Genomic DNA, 23,045 nt, shown 5'->3' with positions numbered 1-23,045 from the left:
GATTTCTCTTAATCCTGATCCTTTTTCTTAAATGGATCTAGTTATTCTACCTAATGGCTAATTACACATCAAGCTGCATGAGTGGAGGTATTTATCATCACGCTACCTAATAATCAGTGGCATTTCAACAAAGGGGGAAAAATGCAAATTAGAACTCATTAACATTTGCTCTTGCTGTGTTGAAGTCACCACTGACAAGGCAGTATGCAGAAATTAATGTTGAGACTATGTTTCCTCTGAATTGTGAGCTCCTCATTTTCAGTCCTGCACGTATTTCCAATGCCGGGCTGGATTCCAGGAAGCTGATTTGATTGTACCCAACCTCGTCTCGTTCGCTTGCATGTCCACGTTGACCTAACCTTTAATCCAGTCAGCTTTCATTTACTATCTAACAGAGCTGGTAGAAGCCTCAAAAAGCTTTGTACATAGGGACATGACAAAAACTTCTAATGGAAGTAAACAAAAGGGCTATTTCAAAGGTAAGGTGACTGGGACGCAACATCCACCTAACACAATTTTACCGAAGATAGCCGAGGAAATCATTTCATGTTTCATACATCAATGCTCAGAGCTAAGGCTTTGTCTTGGAAATGATAATACGCACTGATTGTGCTATTTTAAACTTTCAACTGTTAGTTGTAGGCATAAATATGATTATATATTAGCTTTGGAATAATTTCTAATGAAATGAATTATTTTGGTGGCTGTTTTCGTAAGACGCCTGGTTCACTAAAACCCTGCCATTGCTGTATTCTCGACTGATTCAGTGACCACTCACAAAGTAGAACAAAATTACCTCAAATTATAAAACTAATTTAACGGACCAAACAGCAATGAGTTGCAAAGGGTATGTGGAAACTTTTGATAATTTATTTGATTCACAAGTCAAGTCAAGTTACAGAGAGCGCTTCTCTGAGAAACTGGGCATGTGTTTACTCAACAGGGGCGATACGGGGGTGGCTCCTCACGTTGTGACATCACTAAGTTCAATTCCTATTTCTGTATTGTGTCCTCATGTTTTCTATTCCATCATTTATACCCCTGTGTTGTCTCCAAAACATAAAACTCCAAATTGTATTACTTTAGGGCAATTCGACTCGGGTGGTTTCACAGTGTTTTCATGAGTTGTAAATTTCAATTACATTCACATCAGTTGAGACAATTCTATTAATCCCATTGGGCTCTTCCTTTGCAGCTTTCTCGTCTTGACAGTAAGCCGGCATCAAATTAATTGTTAAAATATCAGAGAAGCCAATAAAATGTCATGGGACAAATTATCACGATAGCTATTAGAAGCAATAATTAGCATTCTGATGATGATGATTTCATGTGTGTGAATATTTAGAGTGCTTTAAAATGGAAACTATAACCTTAACACATTGGATAGCAACAGCAAAGGTGAGAACTGGGAAAGAAGCATTTGAGCTGGTGTGTGTTAAGCTAATTTTGTTTCGACATCAACATTTTCCCATCCCGCACTATATGTTTGTTACCTTAGAGCAAGGAAAATCGACTCACTCGCTGGATGGAAAAATAAAAATGTATCTTGGAATGTATCTCACGGGTACTGAAGCATGCTCTCTAATTGCTTGTTTTTGTGGTGAAGGTTTTGAATTGATCCCTGGAGACTCTAAGGTCACTACCTCGAGTGTTATCAAAATATGTGTGGCTCAATAGAATGCCACACTCTTCTGCGGTGCAGCAATCAGATCGATAAGTTCACTGAAAGATTGGTCGGCTTTGACTTTCCATCACCTAATTCAGTTTTATTTTTCGCCGCACTCGGTTTTCAGGTTGTTTCATTTGAAAAAACAACTGCAAGTTTCAAATCCTGTTTTTAAATATACTATATTGTCCCAAAAAGTCTTCCGCCAGATCGATACTAACAAGTACATGCACTGACATTGTGAGTTCTATTTATATATGGCGTTCCAATTTCACGATCAACATTTTTCTCATCTTCACTGGAGACGGTGTGAAATGTGACAATAATGTGAGGTGAACATTTGCTTTGCCTTTGGCTCGAACACATGACAAACCCAAGCCGCTTTTGATAAAAGACTCATGACAGCAGCCTGTAGTCAACACACACACACAAAAAAAAAATCAGCAATAGTCTCAAACCTTGAGGAAAAATCTTCTGAGGTCTGTGGAAACAATAGTTGAGCTGCAACATAAAGTGCTATATTTAGCTTTTGGACTGGGCACCGACTCCATCGCTCAGATGACGCCATCCTGCGTACACACTGTGGGAGACAAATAACGTTGCTACGACTGTGCAATTATTAAGGCCATTACTTTCTTGTGTTTTTTCCCCCATTGGTTTTGTTTATCTGCTCACATAATAATGACTCTCAAGCTGAGCGACAGTGAACCCACTGGTAAATAATGCTATTAGGGATTGGTATAGCCATCATCCATTAATCATGACGTATTCTGTTGACTGTATGGAGCTGATTGTTGATTAATCACATCTTAAAGTCATTTCATTAAAGTGGAGCGCAGCAATTGGCTAAAAGCAGTCATTTAATCTCAGCTTCTTTGAAGTCTTAAGGCTAGATGTTGTTCCCAGCAACCAAGGCAGCTCCGGTTGCTCAAAACAATGTGGGCAGCGGGGCGTTGCGGTGGTTCGTGTACTGACGCTTAACACGCGACAACCTCTGAATCATCTCGTGTAGCAAAACATGCAAAAAAGCCTGTTGTTTGCATGTACAATGCTCTCCCCCTCCCTCTTTGCTCCCTCCCACACATTGTCAGATTTATTTGCATGGGGACCATGTGACTGTTCTTGAAACAGGGGTTCAATACATTCTGATAATTTGAAGAGATTATTTAAAATCATAATTGTCAAAATAACTCGGGGCAATGTTATTGTGGTGATGGTCTCCTGGTTTATAATATGTTATGGCTGGCCCACTGTCAAACATCGAAATATGAAGAAAGTCACAGTCAGAACATTTTTTTTTTTATTGCTTTCATAATCGTTCCACGCCACTTGTATAAGTATTATTTTGACTTGTATCTTTGCCGACTATTTTGAGATGAAATTTTCATTTGTCTAATGAGTTCTTGTTCTGTATTAAATTGTTACTGTTGAAAGTTTTGCTGGTGAAAATATCTGACATGTTTTCATAAAAATGTAGCTAAAGAAGTACAAACTTTCCCTGTTTTTTTTTTTGTAATTTTGCTCACAGAGGGCAGATTAGTTCAATATAGGAAGTCAAATCCATATAAATTAGTGGAGTGGAGCGAAAAGATTCAAGATAAGATAAAAAGGTCAGAGCTAAGAGATCTGTTAATCTGTGACCTCTATACGTGGCATGGTGGATTAATTTGCCGGCACTCTGCCACTTGGTCCCGTTCCATCCTTCTCCCCTTGCAGCTGATTTGTCACGCATTGGGGGAGGAAGGGTGCAATGTTAAAAATGTGCTGCCATGTCCACCGCTTTAGTTTTGTCTCTGATTGTTATCCTCTTATGTATTGTGATTTTGTCTCCCACTCATGTTTAGCAGCGCTTCATCTTGTTATCTGCACAAATACATTTTTACACCAAAAACACTATCGTAGAAGATTACTCAATCACAATGTCATGAGCTTTGTTGGATTTAGAAAATCTTGTATCAAGCCCCAAAACTATTTCACTCGCTTATTTAGACAAAAGTCATTACTTGATGAAAGTTCATCTCCATTGTCTCATTCATTCTAACTTATTGGATTTGTGAACATTTTGGATCCTCAAATGAATTATATTTTCAAATCATGGAGAATAGCGTCACTCTCTGATGAGGGCCAACATGTAATGAAATTTGGCACATTCATACACAAGTGGCCACAGACCCACAAATAATTCCAAGTATGTAGACCCCCCCCCCCCATACAACCAGGAGATTTAAACTCTACTTCGGGCGGCAATTTGTCTATTGTTTATCAAAACTAGATCATCAGCCCTACAGGCTAATGATTAGCGCAAGCTGTGCTACATCATCAGTAAACACTGTGACAGCATCATTGCTGTAAATATTTATGGAAGCATGTCAGGTCTGCATTTCCCTGATTCCCTGACCTGCGTTTACACTACGTTTAGGTGTTATTGCTTCGTGAGTGGATTTGGCAACACGTCCTGTTGTATGATCCGAGTGGGTGTTTGAAAGACCTAAAACTGCAGCGCCCGGCATCAATTATTCACATCAGACACCCAAACATGTGCTGCCAATGAATATTTTACTCTTTACTTTCAACCTCTGTGGACATTTTGTGCAATGATGGAAAATCCAGCTAAAGAATCCTCAGATATTTGCTGAGAGGATATCATTAAATAAAAGTTCGGCGAAAGGAGATAGTTCATCTTCCTCCAGCGATAGCGCAAGGTGGTAGTATCCGACAACTTAATCCTTTTTCCAGAGTGATGGCTTGGAATCCTACCGTATTGTTGTTACAAGAGAAGCGGCTTTGCGAGATAAACCATCTTCCCCGATAGACTCAGCTCTCATAGTGTTCAGAGATGTAGTCCAGTCTGCACATGGTAACATTTTTTTCCCGTAGAACTGCTCGGATGATGCATTAGCCTCTGCTCAACTGTGCTTGTGATGCAATGTTCACTTCAGATCCATCATTGTGGAACAAAACATTCCGGCGATGCAAGTTTTTAGCTCACCAAAGTAATCACCTGTACTGTGACGTAAACAGAATTTCACACTGAACCTGTGCTGCCTTGTAGTATTTGGACTTCTGGCAAATACTGTGTTATATATCACACGATTAAAGTTATTCATCTTCCCCACGTAGGAGCTAACGTAGCTTTTGTTTTTCCGGGGGACTAAAACTGCTGAGTTAAGATTGTATGATTAATGTGCTTCTTTGTGTTTGCTTTATTTCTCCCTTTAAAATTAGATGCCGTGTTTGCTAGATTTATGAGCATTGATACAATATTAATCATTGAACATGGATCTGATCGATACTATAGCTGCTCATGTTTATCGTAGCTATTGAGGGTGCAAACATTCCGTTATGCTTTGACCTACTCACTTTGCTGCAGCGCTAATGCGTCACTCTTTTATTCTCGAATATTCCTAAACATTTCCAGCCCCCTTTTTATTGTGCATTTGATCAGTTCATAACCGTGTTTGCCTCATAGTTGTGTCACAGAAGATAACCATCAACCTTCTTTTTCAGCCAAATCAGAGAGAGCTGCGTTACATGGCTTTGGAAGAGAAACTGGAGCATCCGGCTGTCAGGTGAGTTCCATACTGGGAAAACTAATCAACACTTCTTTAGTTTTTCTTATTTATACATATACATGTATGTATGTATGTTATAGACTAGGCCTGGTTGATTTTTTTTTAGCCTACTTTACACATGTAACAATTCAGCTGGTGTTAGCCAGGCTTATAATCCAAATAATTGAATTACATCATTGATCTACTTGCCACATGGCCAATTGCCACTTGCCTGACATAGCTAATGACTTTTCATGCTTCAAAAGAAGTCCTGCCGTGGATTGATTTGTACTGCCTTGTTCATTCGCCTCTGCCTGTCAGCCTCAGGTGCACCTCACTTCCATTACATATTAATTTGTTAACATCTATCACTTATGTTTGTAAACAGATTCATTGAAGTCGAAAATATGTATAACTCTGACTTAATTGAAATGTATTGCATGGACTCGGATCAGTCTTCGAGTCTTCTTTAGCGATTTTTTTCTCCCCGCAAGAGTGAGAGCAGACTGTGTCGAGGCAATGGTTCAATATCATTGAACAAAGCCAAGAGCACAAATGGGTCAGTGATGTGACATCAGTGACAGCTTGTCATTTTGCACAGCCAGTTTGTTCCTTTTGGATTACATTTTTGGCACCATGTCCAATAGTTTTGATGACCTACATTTTGCAAGGAGCATGTTTAATGTTTTGTGACTTTGACATTATGTTACCGTACATGCACAGTCTATACACTACATAAACAGCTTTGAATTGAATTATTTCCATTTCTTTAGTGCTCATGCAAAAAAAGCAAAGCTGTTTTTAATTTACTCGAGTTTATTCACGAGAAAGGTCAAATATGTCAGTGTGTCAATCGTCAGCCTCCAAAGGGGATTCCCAGAGGAACGCGCGCGAGTTGGCAAGCCAACGACTAAACATAGCTTGCTGTTGTACTCACCATTGTGAGGTAGCCCTTAGCTGATTATTGTAATTGGGAAAATCCCCTAATTGGCCTCTTAAACCTGTTTACTAAGGTTGTTGGGGTCAGAAAGATATTGGATGACACTGGGAATGGCAGTTTTATGCACGCAATGTAACATTTGAAATTTAGATGAAGTACTATTTGATCATATGTGAACCATGAAATAGGAGATCGATGTCACCACTTATTCCCTCTCATTATGGAGCAAGTGTATTAAAAGAAGAAGAGGAGCCGAAAACAATGGCATCTTTTGTTTGTACGATATCAAACTGCATATTCGCTTATCCTGTGTTTCATTGTAAAAACGCAATTGTTGTTATTTTCCCGTGTTTTCACTCACAGCCATCTCTACGCTCAGACGTGGGAGTGACAAGTCCTAGTTCAGGGACACCATCGGCAAAGTCAGCGGCTCCCTTCTTTTCGTTCACTGCTGCCAATCCCAGAAGACGTGCTTTGCAGGACCCTCCGCCCATTGGTCAGTACCACCTAGGTCACAGATCTAAATGAATGCCAATTCTCCTCTTTGGACATAACTATTTACTGAGTTAAACAGAGCTAAACTATGTGGCAGTTGCCCAAATCCAAAAACAAAACTTGAAAAATGAGAAATTTATTTTTTATGTCATGAAACAATATACAATTGTGTAATATAAGACATATCCTTGCAAAGTATTAGGGCTGCAACTCTAAAGTACTGGGGCTGTGACTAAAGATCATTTCAATAATCGATTAATCGACAGAGTAATGATCAATGCTGATTAATGAATCGGATTGAAAACATATGTATCAATTTCCATCTATTTATCAAAGAATATGATGGTATTTCAGATTCATACTACCTAAAACAAAAATTTATTTCGATTCAGTTCATGCTCTGGTTGGTCACATGATGAAAAATAGGCAAAAATGTTGATCTTGGCTTACAAAGTTAAAGCCAATGTTTTATTTTGATTCAACATCAAGATAATCAAAAATCAGTATCGATTAATTTATGCCATTAGTTGTGATTAATTAATGCACCTCTATGAGCTACAGTGTCTCATTGAGATTCATAATGTTCTTAAATTGTTCTAGTTTGGCCTCCTTTGAATAGTTGGTCATTAAGAATTAAATGAATAGATGATTATGATTTATGTTTACTTGCTATTGGCAATTACTTATTGCCAACTTTCAACACTATACAACTATGCAATATCGTGTATCAAAATCACATCTTCACCAAAGTCACCAAAAAGATTATTATCCTATTCTATTTGGAGTTGTTTTTGGAGTGTTGGCAAAGTGTTTTGTTTGGAGCGCATTGTCTTATGTTTGTTTGCGAATGATTAAATGCGCTTTTCGCTTTCATCTCTTTGCACAGATCCTCTCCAAACAAAAAAGGTTCGCAAGGTCCCTCCTGGCCTGCCTTCATCTGTGAGTGGGAGATCATCTACCTCTCATATAAATAGATTTCACAGTGAGCTCACTTCAGCACACACACTAACACAAACACAAACACACACGTAGAGAGAGCTGTGCTACTCAGAAGGCCAACCTGTCAAGGCCTGCACACAAAGAGCGCTCTTGACATTGGCCCCACAACCACCGAAATGAGAATTTGTTGCTTAGTACTCCTGTTTCTCTTTGCTCGCCATCGCCAGTTGTAGCATCTTATATTTGTTGTTTAATGCAGCCAGCGTATGGCGCTTAAAGCAGGCTTGTGTTGTGTTGTGCTGTGCTGTGCGCCCGCTTGCATGTGTGTTGCATTGGAGGTGATTGATTTTCCGTGGTGCCCTGTCACAGTCCAGCCTCCTCACGGGCTCTCCGGGGAGAACGAGAGGCTGTCAAAGCGGATCCCCAGCTCTGCTCTTTTGATGTTTAATTAGTCATTACGTCGCTGAACAGGAGGACAGACAGAGATTAATAGCACAGAATATCTGAAAATTCTGCTAGTAATGATCCCAGCGGAGCAGAAACCATTAGGATGCAGAGAAGTGTGGAGCTCAGCTTGCCTTCACTTATTTGGAGTTCATTAATATGCATAAATCACTAAGTCAGATGTTCTTTTGTAAAACCTTAGTGAATTGCCAAAGTTCTTTTTTTTTTTATATATGTCAAGTCTTTGCTTGAATTTTCTTGGTTCAAGACAAGTCTTTTTTTTTATTTTTTAATGAGAAGCAACTGGTTTGCTAAAATCCAACTTTCCCCCCATTTTATGAAACAATATTTCTTGTTTTGGTAAGGGATTCTGAGACCGGCTTTACCTTTCAGTGCTTTGATAATCGTCACCTCTGCTGCTGCCGCCGTTACTCAAAGATCAAATGTTGAACAGGCTTCAGAACATAAAAGGCTGACACGTGTTTTGTTTCTGGATTTGTATTTGAAAAGAAGTTTGTCAGCGCATGAGGGAGACAAGGCGTCTGTGGCAGCGGCAAGAGCGCCGCTGCCTTCTTTCTCTTAAGTAAGTGATATATCTGAGGTCTTGTCAGACGAAGGATGAGGAGGAGGAGGAGGAGGAGGAGGGCAGGCAAAGAACGGTTGCCTGGCGGGTTACATCTCTTTGTTGTGTAAATGGACGCTGGGCTTTTATTTGTCACTACTTAACACATGGGTGCAGGTGCGCTTGTGTGACTCATAAGAGTACAATCAAGCAGTACAATGGAGAGACTGGGAGAAACAGTGACAGAGCATGGAATAAAATACAGCTTCTTCTTGTCACTCAGCGCTGCTCAGGCGATAAAGCCTGGAGCTTGGCGGGATTATCCCAGTTAGTCTTTGATCCCATTTGAAAGAAAAGAGATGGAAATGTTCAATTAGAAAGGCTTCAGACCTCTTTAAATAAAAAAAAATAAAAAAAACATACAGGGCCACTTCATATGGTTTTATATAAGAGGTCGTGAATCTCGGGAGGGATCTATTCTTTTTTTTTTTTGGCCTGATTCATCAATTAATCAACAAAATAATCGACAGATTAACAATTAAAGTAATCATTCGTTGTATCCCTAAATTGTAATGTAAATCTTTATGCTCAAAGTGCCAATTTATTTCGAAACAGAAAGATGTTAGTGTGCAGTAACGGTCGGTATATATGGCGAATAATTTTTCTTCGAATTTATTCTTCTTATTTATTTGATCTAATTATTCGATTCATATTTTCAGCCTCGATTTAACACATTCATATAAGCACAGAGCAATAACTTTTATATATAACTTATAAGTAAGTGGGCAACAGTGTTTTTTTTCTCGCATCATGGTAAAAAATGTGATTTTAAAAATACCTGCATACGCATAGACTAACAGGAAGCACAGCCAAGGTAAGGCGGCGACAAGGCTTAAAGCAGTACTTGTAGTGCAATTAGATGATTATCAGCTCGGCTCCGTGTTTGTGCCGCCGTCAACGACACGGGAGGTAGCGAGCGGCCGCGGTGCTGAGGAGTACTGAAGCGAAAGCGCACCTGAAGCCAGAGGCAGCTGTGTGAAGAGCCTGCGGCGTACCTGTAAAGCATGAATGCGGCTGCAGATGCCGCTGAAAGGTTCTGCTGGTGTAAGCAAGCGCGAAAGCCTCACCAGAGACCTGAATAGATGCCTGATTAAAAAAAAAAAATAATACAGACACACACACACACACACACACAAACACAGTGCTTCCTATCATTTTGGTCTCCCCCTGGGAATTGTCTTATTTATTTATTTCTGAAATCCCACGCTTTCCTGCTCACTTGTCTTCGGACTCTCTGCTCCAAAAATAAGATCAGACAGGCAATGGAAGTTGCAGGTCCAAGCATGATGTTTGTGTACACTTCATGATGGGCCTGAATCAAAATATTTAGCGGAGCACATCCTTGCCGCATTTAGGGTTTGACACCACCATGCATCAGGATGTGAAGGCTATCTGGACAGGACAGCTGGTGATTGCAAACAGTAACATGTTCATGGGTCTTTTTCATCTTGTACTGTATACAGAAACACTCCTCTCTGAGCCGCACATACTTTCTGCTCGTTGCAGCCACGTACATAGGAGTACAGCTGCATTTTTGGAATTAGAAATTAGAAAAGTATCTATAGAACAACTAAATAAATTTGACCTACATCTTGTGAGTCAATAGACATAGGAAATAACTGATTTTAAGGCATTGCACTTGCAACATTTGCTTCCATTTTGCCAGGCAGTCAGAAACATGATCACACAACGTGTTTTCCTTTATCTTTCACCATTTAGAAAAATTGAAGAATCAAAAGTTTCTTATTATATAGGTGTGGATTTATTTCTCCCCCCCCCCCCCCCCCCCCCCGAGTACTCACTCTCGTTCATGTAATTATTTCATGCTCCACTGTCGTCTGTAAATGCTTTCACACTTTGTCGGACTGTGCAAAGCCGGCGCTGAAACTGAAGGTCGTCGTTGTCGTCGCATGTTGTCACTGAGCTCAGCAGACAGTCTGCTTTGCTAGGGGATGCAAACGGGCAGCTGCGTGGGCACCTGTGTGACAGGAGCAGTGAGGAGAGATTCTGTCGCTCGTGGGGAGGAAACTTGCATCGCCGAGGATATTTATGGGAAGCCGCTAAGACACAATGCGGATGTGTGTGCATGACAGTTTGTTTGTGTAAATACACCCCCCCCCCCTCCCAGAATTCCCTGTTAGAGACGCCGAGGCTTGATGTGACACTTCTCCCCAGCTTCAGTGTCGCTGCGTCTGCGGGAGAAAAAAGAAAAAGTGGTGGGTTGAGATTCAGATCCCCTCAGGGACGTTTGCAAGTGAGAACCCTGAGTGGGGATGACAAAAAAGATTGACGTTTGCTTTTGATGGATCATTCAGACACCCTTGTTTCGGAGAGATCTGAACTGTGTGAGCTGTATAAAAGGAGGCCTGCTCTTGGCTCTGATGATCCTGAAATGTTCCTCGATGAGCTGTTTGGGGCTTGACATTCAAAACATCCAGCTTTCCTCAACAGTGTAAAGACTAGAGATCAAAATATTGTGCTACTGTAACAACACGATGTTTACATTTCTGGGGAAGCTGTTGAATTTATTTCATCCTTTTATCCACACACGGTAGACCAGGATATGATGTGCTGGCAAAATAGTCAGAATTCAAACTATGCAGAATTTTTGTCCAAATTTTATTTCTACTTTTTTCTTTCTCGAGTTGAAACCTTATGTCTACCTTGTACTTTGGGTGTTAGTGAAATACTATTTTAGAAGATCATTCAAAATGTGACTGTTATGGCGGTATATTATTTTATTATGATTTGTATGTCATTGGTTTTTTTTTACCTGAAATTCATTGTTTAAGTAACAGCACCAAATGTAACAGGAATGGGGTTTTAGCACAGCATTAACTAATACAAAGAAATACCCGTCAAGCCATATGACATTTATGGCACCGTAGAAAATAATTAGGTTGGATACACTTTTGTTGAATCCTTGATTTGATCTGTAATGATGGTGTATCTAAAACTATAGGGTTTTAGTTCTAATACAAAAAGAACTTCACCTTTTTGGAGCTGCTTAGGTTTAATTTAATATTCATTGTGGATTGCACACATGAGATGCATTATGCATGTCCTTCTAAAATGCCAGAGTCATGAAATGCGTTTATGTAAGGTGTCTCCTGATGATAAAATCATAAAATTGCAGCCAACAGTGTTCCAGGCTTCGCCCTGACCCCAGTTAGCAAGGCTCCCTTGGGATGGCTCCATCAGATGGAAGATTAGATAGACGCTGCTGGTTTGACTGGGATGATGTTGAACAGTTGCAGCCTCCTTTGGGATCATGAGCTTAGTGTTTGTCTTTGTCTAGGTTGCTGAGATGTACCACTTACATTAGAGGCTGAAGATAATGGAAGAGGCAAACAAGCCAGAGGTGTGACCCCCTTTCATCTATGAGGAGGGAAAGGAGGCACAGTAAAAAGACAAAGAGTCTGAAAATAATGCAGGCATTTAAGCTGGGCCTGTTGCAAATGATAAATTGCGTGACCTTACGACATTAATGCAAACCTTGATTTCAGATTGCTGTTATGAAGCTCACATGTTGGCTGATGTTCAAAACTCAGTCCAAGCTTCAAGCGTATATGGAAGGTGATGTACAAGACCAGATGAGAAAAAATTATTGATCAAATTTGTCTCATCTTTTTAGAATCAATGATTCTATTGACTATTCCATCCATTACTCAAGTAACCACAGTGGTAGTTTATCTATTCGAATCCAGTTTCGGAAAATAGAAGGTCTATAGCAATCTTGAGCATAAAACAAGTGCAAAGTCGTATGAGCTTGTATGTATGAGTGGTCCATCGGGCTTGAAAAGAGGAAGGTTGTCCTGGAAGCTGTCAGGGTCTACTGGGTCTCGTTTGGAATAAACTAGGTCACTCTTTCCCCTTGACTCTCGTCCCTTCCAGGATCCCCACTGTTGCTATGACCTTGCTGATGCAGCCGTAACTGAATATTGAATTAGGATAATTTCTAATTCCGCTGAAACTAATCCTCAAAAAACTGCTCCCTACTCTTATGTTTCACGATTCAAACCATCTTGTTCACATTTTGTGCTCTTATCATAGAGGTGGTTGGTCTGTGACATACACAGTTCACTATTTTAGGGCTGTTCCTATTTTTACTGTTTAATGACATTACTTAAGATCTCAATACGGGGTAAAAATTGGAATTCATGACATTTATATTCATGGATTAAACTTGCTAACAGCAATACTCACAATGTCGTTACTGTCATTTACAGTATGAACAGATCAGTAGGCCTCTTCGGTATCTTTAAATGCTTTGAGGCGCTGAACTTAAAAGGAGAACATTGCATGTTTACGCGAATGAAAATGTGTGTATTCAGTTATTCATTGCTGAAAAAATGGTTTGATAGCAATAGATAGAGAAATAAAGTCACTTGAGGACAACTTATACTTGGAACCTCCAAAAATGCAGTTTGACAGGAAGTCTGGCAGACACAACACAATCACAAGACGTCTTGACTCGGCAAATGCAGCGCAGTCGTGTCCAAGTTGAGCAAGGAGCAAGGAGTTTATGATATGAAAAGAACGCCTTCAGAGGAATTTCAGGCAGGAAGCCTGCAGAGAGAGTTTGTAACAGGGGTTTTGAATCAAGAAAATAACACAAAATTCAATAATTAAGATTTTTTTTGCGAGTTGACTAAAGTGATGATAGTTGAGTAATGGCTGGCGTGAGGATGGAGGCTGTTTTTCAGCAAGTTCAGCTTTGCTGTATTTAAGGATCGATTTGCATATTTTGCAAGTAACTGTTCTGGCTCTCTCCTTTTTTAGTAGTAACATACTTCCAAACATTTGAGGCACCAATGCTAGTTTGCTGCACCAACGGACCACCTTGTGATTTCAGTGAGATGTTTATGGCTAGGTTCACAAATGTCACCTAGATCAGATTTTTTGCTCATATGCAACCTGTAAATGAGTCATTTCTTCTCTGGTCCACTTTTATATGTGGTCCTCGATTATTTGATTTTTTTTTCCCGGATTTTCTGCAATGCAACCAATCGTCAAGCCGTTGCCTTTTTATCCGACCCCTGATAGAATAAAAACCAACATCCCTTGATGTACGAAAGCTACAAACAATCATTACCTTTTTGTAATCTGCATATTTGCAACTGTAGAATTTATGCAACTATTGGATATGGGCGAAAACCTAAATATACATATATTGGGGGATGATGGAGGGGGGGCAATGCCCCCAAATCCACCCCTGAGATCCCCTGAGTAAGCCCTCCCTAATTAGAAGCAGAGCTTCTTACAGGAAACAATCTTGTCGTCTGGTGACATCATCATCAAATCCCTGGCTGAGAGTGAGATGATCTCAGCATGTGGATTTTCTCATTGTTTATGCAACAGCTCAACAAACTCCAAGAAAAGCACGCCACGGTGACCCGTGCGTCTTTAGGCAGGCTAGCGTGAACAGGTGGGTGGAGCGTGCCCTTCATCTCCTCCAACAATTTAGACCGTTATTTGATGGTATTTTTTTTTTTCTACTCTGTCACGGTTGTTACTTTTCTTTCGTTCTAAAACTTTACCCTTACTTGAGGCGCCTTGACCTTCAATGTCAATGTCACAGCAACGCGAGGCAGTTGTTACACTCCCCTAAAACGAAATACCAATTTCCTTTGTGCTTTTATGTTTCCTCCTTCACTACGCAACGCTGGGTCTGGACTTGTTTTAGTCCCCTTCAAACACTTCTATCACAGCCATTTCTTCCCTTAAAGCATCGACTTGAAACGGCTCCAGATATAAAGCGGTTTCAGTATGTAGAGCCAGTGTTTTGGAAGAGTTTAAAAGAGTTCGACAGAAGAAAGGGGGGGATAAATAATAACACTAGCAAAGGCAGAGGATAATAAAGACCTAGTTTTTTCGAGGGACTCGGACGCTTTAATCTTTCTATAACAATATTGTCGTAAATGAGTTTGCGGGCCTGCGTTTAGTCCGGGAAGCTTTAAGTGGTAGTCATGAAAGGCTCCAGTAAGGCTGGGCTTTCAATGGAATATCGTATCAATCCTCTCCTTTCTTCTGCTCCCCTTTTGCCCCCCCCCCCCCCTTCTCTCACTCGATAAAGGTGGATAAATGGGAAGCTGTGGGGCTTGGAATGACAGTAAAGCGGGATAAAATGGCTGTTGATGTTTTTGCTTTCCTCTCCAGCGCTCCCAGCTTCTACCCCCCCGGGGGGGGGTTACGAAACGGTGTATAATTTTCCTGCAGGGACGTCACGAGCCAGCCCCCTTTTGCAGCTGTTGCATGCTTCACAGTGTTTACACGCGCTTCTGAAGTGAAGCTTCTATTCGGGCACTCATATTTGACATCTTGTCCTGTAAATCATAGGTGTTTAGTTCCGATTTTCTTTTGGATGCTGATGCTCATTTTGCTTCGGTAAACACATTGTTAATGACTTCTCATTTGTGTGAGAGCTGTCTGTGTTGCCAAATGAGTGGGTCCAATCAGAAGGGGAAAAAAAAAAACCCTCCGGATTTAAACGTGGAAAAAAAAATCTGGCTCTCTGATCTCATTTGAATTACTCATATAGTGTGTATGAAATCCAGCAAAGAATAAAAGTATTTTAGTTCCAGTTTGTTGAGGTACTGTTGCAGAAAATCAGCATTTTTTATGCTTGGAATTAAACGTGCCCCCATCCGCCCCCGCCAACTCTAAATCGGCTCACACATTTGTTTTCTATCCCACCCACTTCCCTTTATCTTTTTTATACCCACCTCCTCATTGCTTCCCTTCCCCCTCGTCCCTTTCCTCTTTGCCTCAGCACTCAGCGGCTTAAGAGAGGGACGTACCACACGCGCCACTCCCTTCTGACAGTCCCCTCCTCACCCCTTCCGCTCAGTACGCAATGGTAGCGTCCTGCTTTGCATAAATTTCCTCCGAGTGGGCAGTGTGGAGGCCAGTACTGAAAGAATTATTAGTCCCTTTTGAACGCTTTGGATGTATGTCCAGAGAGCTTGCATCCCGTTGTAATATACTTCCGAATTTGTGAAAGCTATTATGTATTGCGCGTATCCTGTCCCTGGAATGGGAAATAACTCTTTAATGTACTACTACAATGGCAAATCGGTGAGTAATTCTTTGGGGCAATTTGTGTGTGAGATGGATGAAGTGTGTTTTGTGTCTACCTCACTCATCTGTGTTGGAGTTGTCTTTTTAAATGTAAAAAGTGTGAGTTTGCATGTGACCTGTTCAACACTTAGAGCTGCCTGACACTCTAAATGAATCATATATTTTTGTGGAAATAGTATTTTCATCTTACTAGGGAGTTTATTTCCTCCACTATTCAAATGTGAAATGCAGAGAAAAAGTTGTGCCAAACTTTTTTCCCAAAGAATCAAACACTGTGGGATGTTTTCTGGACCAATTTATTTTCACTGGCTTGTTGCTGGAGCTCCGAGGCTGGATTGAAATAATAACAAGTGGGAGTCTGGGAATGATTAGGGAAAAGAGTCTGCTTTTGGAGGTTCGACTTTCCTGTTTGCAGATTGAGCTTCAAGCACCAGTGTTTGCTGTTCTTCCATCTGCTTTTAATCCCGTCGACATTCTTGACACCACAGGGAGCCTAATGTGATTTCTGAACATCTCCGTAATAACTTCTTTGATATTTGTTTGTTTCAAACTTTCAGAACGCCTTTTCGTAAATGCACGCAGGCTTTTTTTTTTCCCCCTCTGAGGAATGCTGAAGTTGTTCGGTCACTCGGGATTGGTTGCGGTATTTGTTTCAAATTGAAAGGAAAGCACATTGGTTCAAGCAAAGGTGAAGTGATGTAATAATCCTTCCGTTGTTACCCTGTCATAAGCAAATAACACCTTGCTGATTTCCACCTGTCATCTTGAAACTAAGAATGACACGATTTTGATGTTGCTGTCGTCAAGGTCGTCTTGATCTTACCATTTCAACTGTCCTTGGAACCAGTGACAGCATTTCCCGTGTCCCCAATGAACACAGATGACTTTGATGTTTTTTCATATTAAGCATTAACAGGCTTCGGTTATCATTAGCGATGGGGAGGAAATGGATCGCATGTGGACAAAATGGGTCGCTGATCAAAAGCGCTTGTTGATACCCCCCCCCCCCCTTGATTCCTTTGCAAGGAAATGAGAAATGTGGTGCTCATTCTGCGAATCAACTCGAATAAAATGAATTTGTTGTCATGTCGAGTTGCTTAGCAGGCTCACCATCTGGATCGCTGGGAGAATTCACAGTGGGCCATTGACTTGTGAGCCGATGGCACGGAACCAGTACAGATGGAGCCGCTCACTAAGCTCTCTTCCTTCGGAAGTAAACGCCTTGCAGATATCAGGACATTTTTAGTCTTGTTTGCAAATGCCTTTCAGATGTCGTTCTCACTACAAATTTCAAAGTGGTGACAGGTTGCCTGTTTGTGGTTGTTTTCTCATCCATCTTTAGTTTCCAAAGGTTATGCAATCAATCCTTACATCGCCCAAGTGTGTATGCATGTTATGTAGCTCAAGCAGGTTGATTGACTTTGGATTCAGTTTCTGCTGTCACTAAAGTTTATCCAAATGTATGTTAAGAGTTTGAATTTGAGGGGATTAATTGCTCTTTTTGACAAAAATCTACTTTATTGGAATTTTTTTAGGGATATATTCTATGTAACTATTGGACATAGTTGATGCAGGATCTTGTTTAATCTGAAGAAATAGCAATCGTACCTCACCTTTATTAGAACCTGTGACTTAACCAGGCAAGTATGAATTATTTTGTTCAAAGATGCTTTGCTTCAAATATTTCTAATATCATCTGCCTTCAGAAACATCTTGCCAATGGAATTTGCCCTCGGTGAGACATTTTAGTATCGCTTTTACGCTTGGAAAAAGTCAGGGCTTGTTGGTGGGTATCATGTGCAAATGTGGAAGCTGAGAAGCAGTTACAAGATGCAACGTGTCTGTCATACACACTAAGGCCTTGAGGAATTTAAAAGCTAATCATAAAATTTCCAGAGATATGGTTTGAGTCCAAGTAATGACATGGATCATAAAAACAGGACATGAAGACTGCACTCGGCCAGCCGTTTTATTATTTACTAATTATCTTTTTATTATTTCTGTGACCTTCCTGTCATATTTCATAATTAGTGAAGGATCACTGGGTATATGTAACATATAACCTTTTTCCCATTAAAATGAAGCATCTATTACTTTTTCAAACTTCTTACCAAAACAACAAATTTTATGATATTTAATGAGGGAAATGGCGCCCTGTAACATGATACTGCATTGTTAAATAGAACAAAAAAGAATGAACACTTTGTCCTTTAATACACATTGTGTTGCTTATTGGTATGTGCGCCTAAGCCACCTTGGCCTGGAATATAATTTTTCTCAGCTTCTCTATGACAATAATATTAGCCGTTCTTCACAGAGGATTAAAATTATAGCCCTGTTAGTATTGTTGTATTATCTGTCTACATGTGTTGCTGCAGCATTTGTGTTAATATCTCTGTTCCGTGAAGCGTAACAACACTTCGACATAGCCTGTGTGGTTTTGGATTTTGCCATTGCATGTTAGCATGAAGGTAGGGTTAAAAATGAATCCCCATTTACATTGAAGTGACTGGTTAATGCTACCCTGCTTATCCGTGTGAATGATGGCTTTTAATTAATGGTCTTGTAAAAGGAAATCCAGACGGGCACGCTCCTCCATAGGCCGCCGGTCTTTAGAATGGTTTATTAATGCTTCGACCGGTTAGCCTCGGGTGAAAAAAAAAAGAACAATTAGCATTATCCAATGCCATATGCTGCCCAATGACTAGCAAAGAACAAAAGCCCGGACTCCCTTGTGAGGCTAACCTGAGCTCTCCATGCAACTAATATCAGCGCCAGTCACGTGTAAGCCAGAGGACCCAAGAGAGCTCCACCCCTGCCAAAAGCACTTTAATTACACACCCTGACAGCAACGGGCTGCAGTCATGCTCGCTCAGCAAAGCAGCCGGAGGTCTCGGTCCACCCGTGTCCTGCATATATATCACCTTCACAAAGCGTGTGTATGGAATTAGCATATTTTCCATCAATTCGCAGACAACATTTCAGCAAGTAAACAACCATTATGGGCATCAAGACTTGCAACAGTAATAAAAGTTAAAAAAAAAGCTCATCCTTTACTAACATGGATTGCCCTAGTGTTTATACAAGGTTTGTCAGAAAGGTTACAGGATTAGTGTCACAGAGAATATATTTCAAACCTAAACTACGGCTTTTGCCCTTCATTGAGGACTAGATGATCGACGTCTACAAAGAGATCATGTGGTGTTTTATTCAATCCTTGTGAACAAGAGCTGTGACAGATCAATTCATGGCGCGTCACAATGCCCTGAGCATCTGGCAGTTCCTGGCCAAGAAGAACATTGCTGTGCTGGAACCATCCTGGCTTAGTTAGGGTTCAAAGCATGTTGTGATGATACTTTGTTGGTGACATAAACCAGTGCTGCGTGTTATTCGGCCAAGCAGATCCTACATCACGATATAAAATTATAAAACTCAACAAGCTTTGCTCAGTCTCCCCAGTCTCGACTTTAGCGCTGTGATCATTTTTCTTCCTGTTATTTTAAATTGAAATGGTCACATTACAGTAGTCAACAAATGAGCTCGGATAGAGACACCCTGCGGTGGAAAAGAAACAATTATATAATCTGCTCGCTTTATTCCCCCCCCCCAGCCATTTTTATACCTGTTAGCGGTTCGGTGATTCGATTTAATTGCCTCATGGACTGAATGACTTTCTTAAGCTGTGGACACACTAGATCAGCACATGAAATAATTAGTGGATACAGTATGACTGCACACATCTGGTTCGTAGTGTGATGCGAGGCCATTTAGAGAGGAATTCACGTGACAAGTGAGCAGAGAGTGAGGCATTTACTGGGAATGGGCAGGTGGAATATAGCTGGAAGGTCTGCCTTTGATTAGCGTGACATGATAAGGGTCCATCCAGTGCTCTCCGTGGGAAGTCGAATTTGTCGGAACCTTCCATCTTTTCTTCCCCCTCTGTCCGCTTTCACTCCATCTGGAGTGGATGAAGTCACAAACCACATCAGTGGTTTTTTAGCCTCCAGTTTCTTTTGATCCTCCCACTAACTTGGCACGCACGTAGCTGTACAACAGCGTGCCCATTGTGCTCTCGTTTGGGTACAGCGTCCGCTTGCAGGTACAGATCTAAAGACAAGCAGACTGTTTTTGTAGCGTTTATTTGAATTTCTGCCTCTCGGGGAATGTGATAATTTGCCACAGCCATTTAGTGTGCGCGGCGGCTATCATTATACCGCCATTAGAGACTGTGCTGATTTAAAATGCAAATACTGCTGTTTGATGCTACATGAGCTTGATTGCTTGCTTGTCATTAAAGTGGATGCAGATATTTGCATTTGCAGCAACACAGCTCCAGGGTAAATCATTAAAAAATATATTGATGTATACACGGGCAAGGTCAATTTCTCTACATATCTCTACACATTTGGATTTCACATCAAAAGATTCATATGAGACAAAATAAAATAAAAAAAAAGGGTATTTAAATCTAGATGTGTTAAACAACTCTAGACAGAGCACCTTTTGGTTGAAGCCACCCACTTTTCAACAGATTGAAAGTAATATAAGTGCAGACATTATAATATTAAATTAAAGTGAATAACATGTAATATTTTGAATTGCATCAAGCCTGTTGCATTCTTCATTTGAAATGCTTTTCCAAGCAGCCTCTTTGGGTGCTTGTTTGTGTCTGGAGAAGTTTCTCCTTTTAGTCCCCTCTTCAGGAGGCTCTATTTGGTTAAGGTCAGATGACTGACTTGACCTGTCTAAGACCTTCCACTTTTCCCTCTGATGGTGTCCTTTGTTATGCTTGGCTATCTGGTTGCATAATGAAACTTCTACAGATTTTTTTTTCAATATAAATTGCCAGACAAAATGATACAATACATCACTGGTTATCTACAAAATCACCACTAAGCACTCACAACTCGCATTTTTGCTCACAACTACTCATAATTGGGTCAGTGACAGGTTGAGAGTAATCACATAGGTTGTGAGCCGTTGGATAGTCAGCACCTTGCTTGGTCATGCATGGGAAGTAAAATGGGAGCACAGTTACAAATTGCATACTTTGGTCTGTAAAGTGTGTGTTACGCATTTCGTCGTCGGTTTATCCTCCCTTGTTCCTCAAGCTAATTAGTTTAAGTGAACAAAACACTTTCTTTTAGATCCCTCACAACTTTTTCAGTCTTTTGCTTTGTTCCTATTAACATTTATGACGTGTTCATAGGTGTACGCACCATCTCCAAACTCAGAAGACTTCAACAGAGATTCGCCCTCTTACTCTCCTCCCAAACCCGCCAGCAATATGTTTGCAAGCACTTTTTTTGGTAAGTAAAGTTGTATTGCTCTTTGAGCTCATCCTTTTAATCATAGTGGATCATTCATTATGCGGGCCTTTTGTAGACATAAAAGATGAATTGGTTGTTTGTTCTACTTTTCTACTATCTCAGGTGCGTTGAGAACCCGGATTGAGTTTCATCCCCATGAGTGAAAAATAAAACCCTGCTCTGTGGATGATCCCATGTTGAGGGTTTACAGCTTTGTGTTGGGACTCAAATGCACTCTATAAACACATCCATATATTTTGTCATTAGATGGTACCCACGGTTCATCTGACCTTTGGAACGCAGCCAACGGGATTAGTCAGCCTGGCTATGGAGGAATGCTTCCAGGATCTTCATCTCACATGCCACAGTCAGGAAACTACAGCAGCCTGCACTCGCACGACCGTCTGGTAAGCCAGTCGACTGGTGACGATCCCACACCCAAATATTTGGGAGTAGCAATACAGACCGATCAATTAGGGTTGCACAGTATATCGGCAGGCTGCTTACAAGAGTACTGCGATTCCTTGCTATCAATTTGAGGGCAGGGGGTTTTCATTGGCGCAATCATTTCTATGTAATTTCCAGATGCAAGCGTGCAGATTATACTCCACCCCCACGTTTTCTCAACACAGCCACCACAGTACGAGGATATGTGTGTGAAAAGATGCTGAGGATGTTACTTAAGATCGGTGTTTAATCTCCTCTTGTTTGTATAGTAGACTCCTCTACCCTTTTTTTGACTTTGCTCCTCATACAAGAAGGATGAACCTCATCTTTCATGCTTTCAAAGTAGCGTTATGTGATTTTCTTTTTTTTTTTTTTTCTTCTTCTCAGAACTACCCAGCACACTCCGCTTCCCCGGACGTCAATGCCAGTCTTCCTCCAATGTCCAGCTTCCACAGAAGCAGCACAAGCACTTCACCATTTGTCTCTGCAACAGTCAACAATACAGATGGGGTGCTGGGTAAGTTGTCACTTCATGCAAATACGGTGGCTTGTTTGAAGGCCGGGCTAACTCACGCTTTCTCTTCACGTGTGAAGCTGCCGCAAATCGGGGGAACGCAACAGGAAGCTCACAGACCGGAGATGCACTTGGCAAGGCTTTAGCCTCGGTGAGCTGCAACCACACAACCGCCGTGCACTTAACTGGAAGAATACTTGCCAAATTTGTGCAAATGTGCAGTCCTTCCATTGATGGTGGTTTTGTGTTTGTGTCAAAGTTGTGCTCTCACGTGTTAACAACAAAAAGACATAATTATTGCTACTAATTCTGTTAATCATTTGGAAACTGGTAAATTTGGATAAAATTCCTCCTTAGATGCATTGCTGCAATTTCTGCACTTTCCCTGTACTAAATTCCGCCTTTATCGTAAATTCTACTTTTCATTAAATAAGCTTACCCAATGTGTGAAATGACGTATTTGTATTTCAATGAACATTGCATGCAGCACTGCAAAGGCTGGACAGTTTTCTTTTTCTGAATGGAAAGTCTGAGTTTAGGGATGGTAATAACAAATTAAGCCTTTTATATTTGGAGACTCAATTCTATTAGCATGACAAAGCTGAGAGAAATGGACACGGTTGGACAGCGTGGGGGTGGGGGCACTGGGGAGTTTGGAACTGCTGTGGCTCAACTCCACGGGCCGCCCTTTGTAGAGTTTTTGTTCGCCGCCCTTTTAAATTGCCCGTGCTTATTGGCCCCTCGCCGCCTGCGGGAGTGTGACCGATGGAGAGGCGGGGCTTCATTTGTTCCAGTAAAATGAACCGTGTTTCACTTTGAATACGGCGTCCTTGGCCATATATTGTTTGGTCAGAAGTCACAGTTATAAACAACTTGCTTTTGTGAAACTGAGGCATGTTTGGCGATTTGTGTTGAGCCTTGTTTGTATCTGACACAGTGATGACCGCATTATTAATCCGCCTTAATATTCCACTGAATTACAAGTCTGAGTGTAGAGGAAAGAGAAGAAGGACGCAGCTCTCAGAGTGTAGAAAAGCT

The 23,045-nt window shown here is 40.9% G+C and overlaps 1 protein-coding gene across 1 annotated transcript in view; it reads left to right on the top strand.

Annotated features, from left to right (window-relative positions):
* Nucleotides 1-23,045, top strand: part of tcf12 (transcription factor 12) — a 49,407-nt gene that overhangs the window by 14,471 nt on the left and 11,891 nt on the right. Inside the window, exons 6-12 of the mRNA XM_085907889.1 lie at nt 5,174-5,235; nt 6,521-6,653; nt 7,539-7,591; nt 20,947-21,046; nt 21,314-21,453; nt 21,881-22,010; nt 22,088-22,158. Coding sequence (XP_085764015.1) covers nt 5,174-5,235; nt 6,521-6,653; nt 7,539-7,591; nt 20,947-21,046; nt 21,314-21,453; nt 21,881-22,010; nt 22,088-22,158 — 689 coding nt within the window. The remainder of the gene's footprint in view (nt 1-5,173; nt 5,236-6,520; nt 6,654-7,538; nt 7,592-20,946; nt 21,047-21,313; nt 21,454-21,880; nt 22,011-22,087; nt 22,159-23,045) is intronic.

Source organism: Syngnathus leptorhynchus, chromosome 3 (genome assembly GCF_054491065.1).
Source record: "Syngnathus leptorhynchus isolate UIUO chromosome 3, UIUO_Slep, whole genome shotgun sequence".
Taxonomy (NCBI): Eukaryota; Metazoa; Chordata; class Actinopteri; order Syngnathiformes; family Syngnathidae; genus Syngnathus; species Syngnathus leptorhynchus.
Note: the sequence above shows the minus strand (reverse complement) of the source record. Positions and strands in the feature narration are given on the sequence as shown.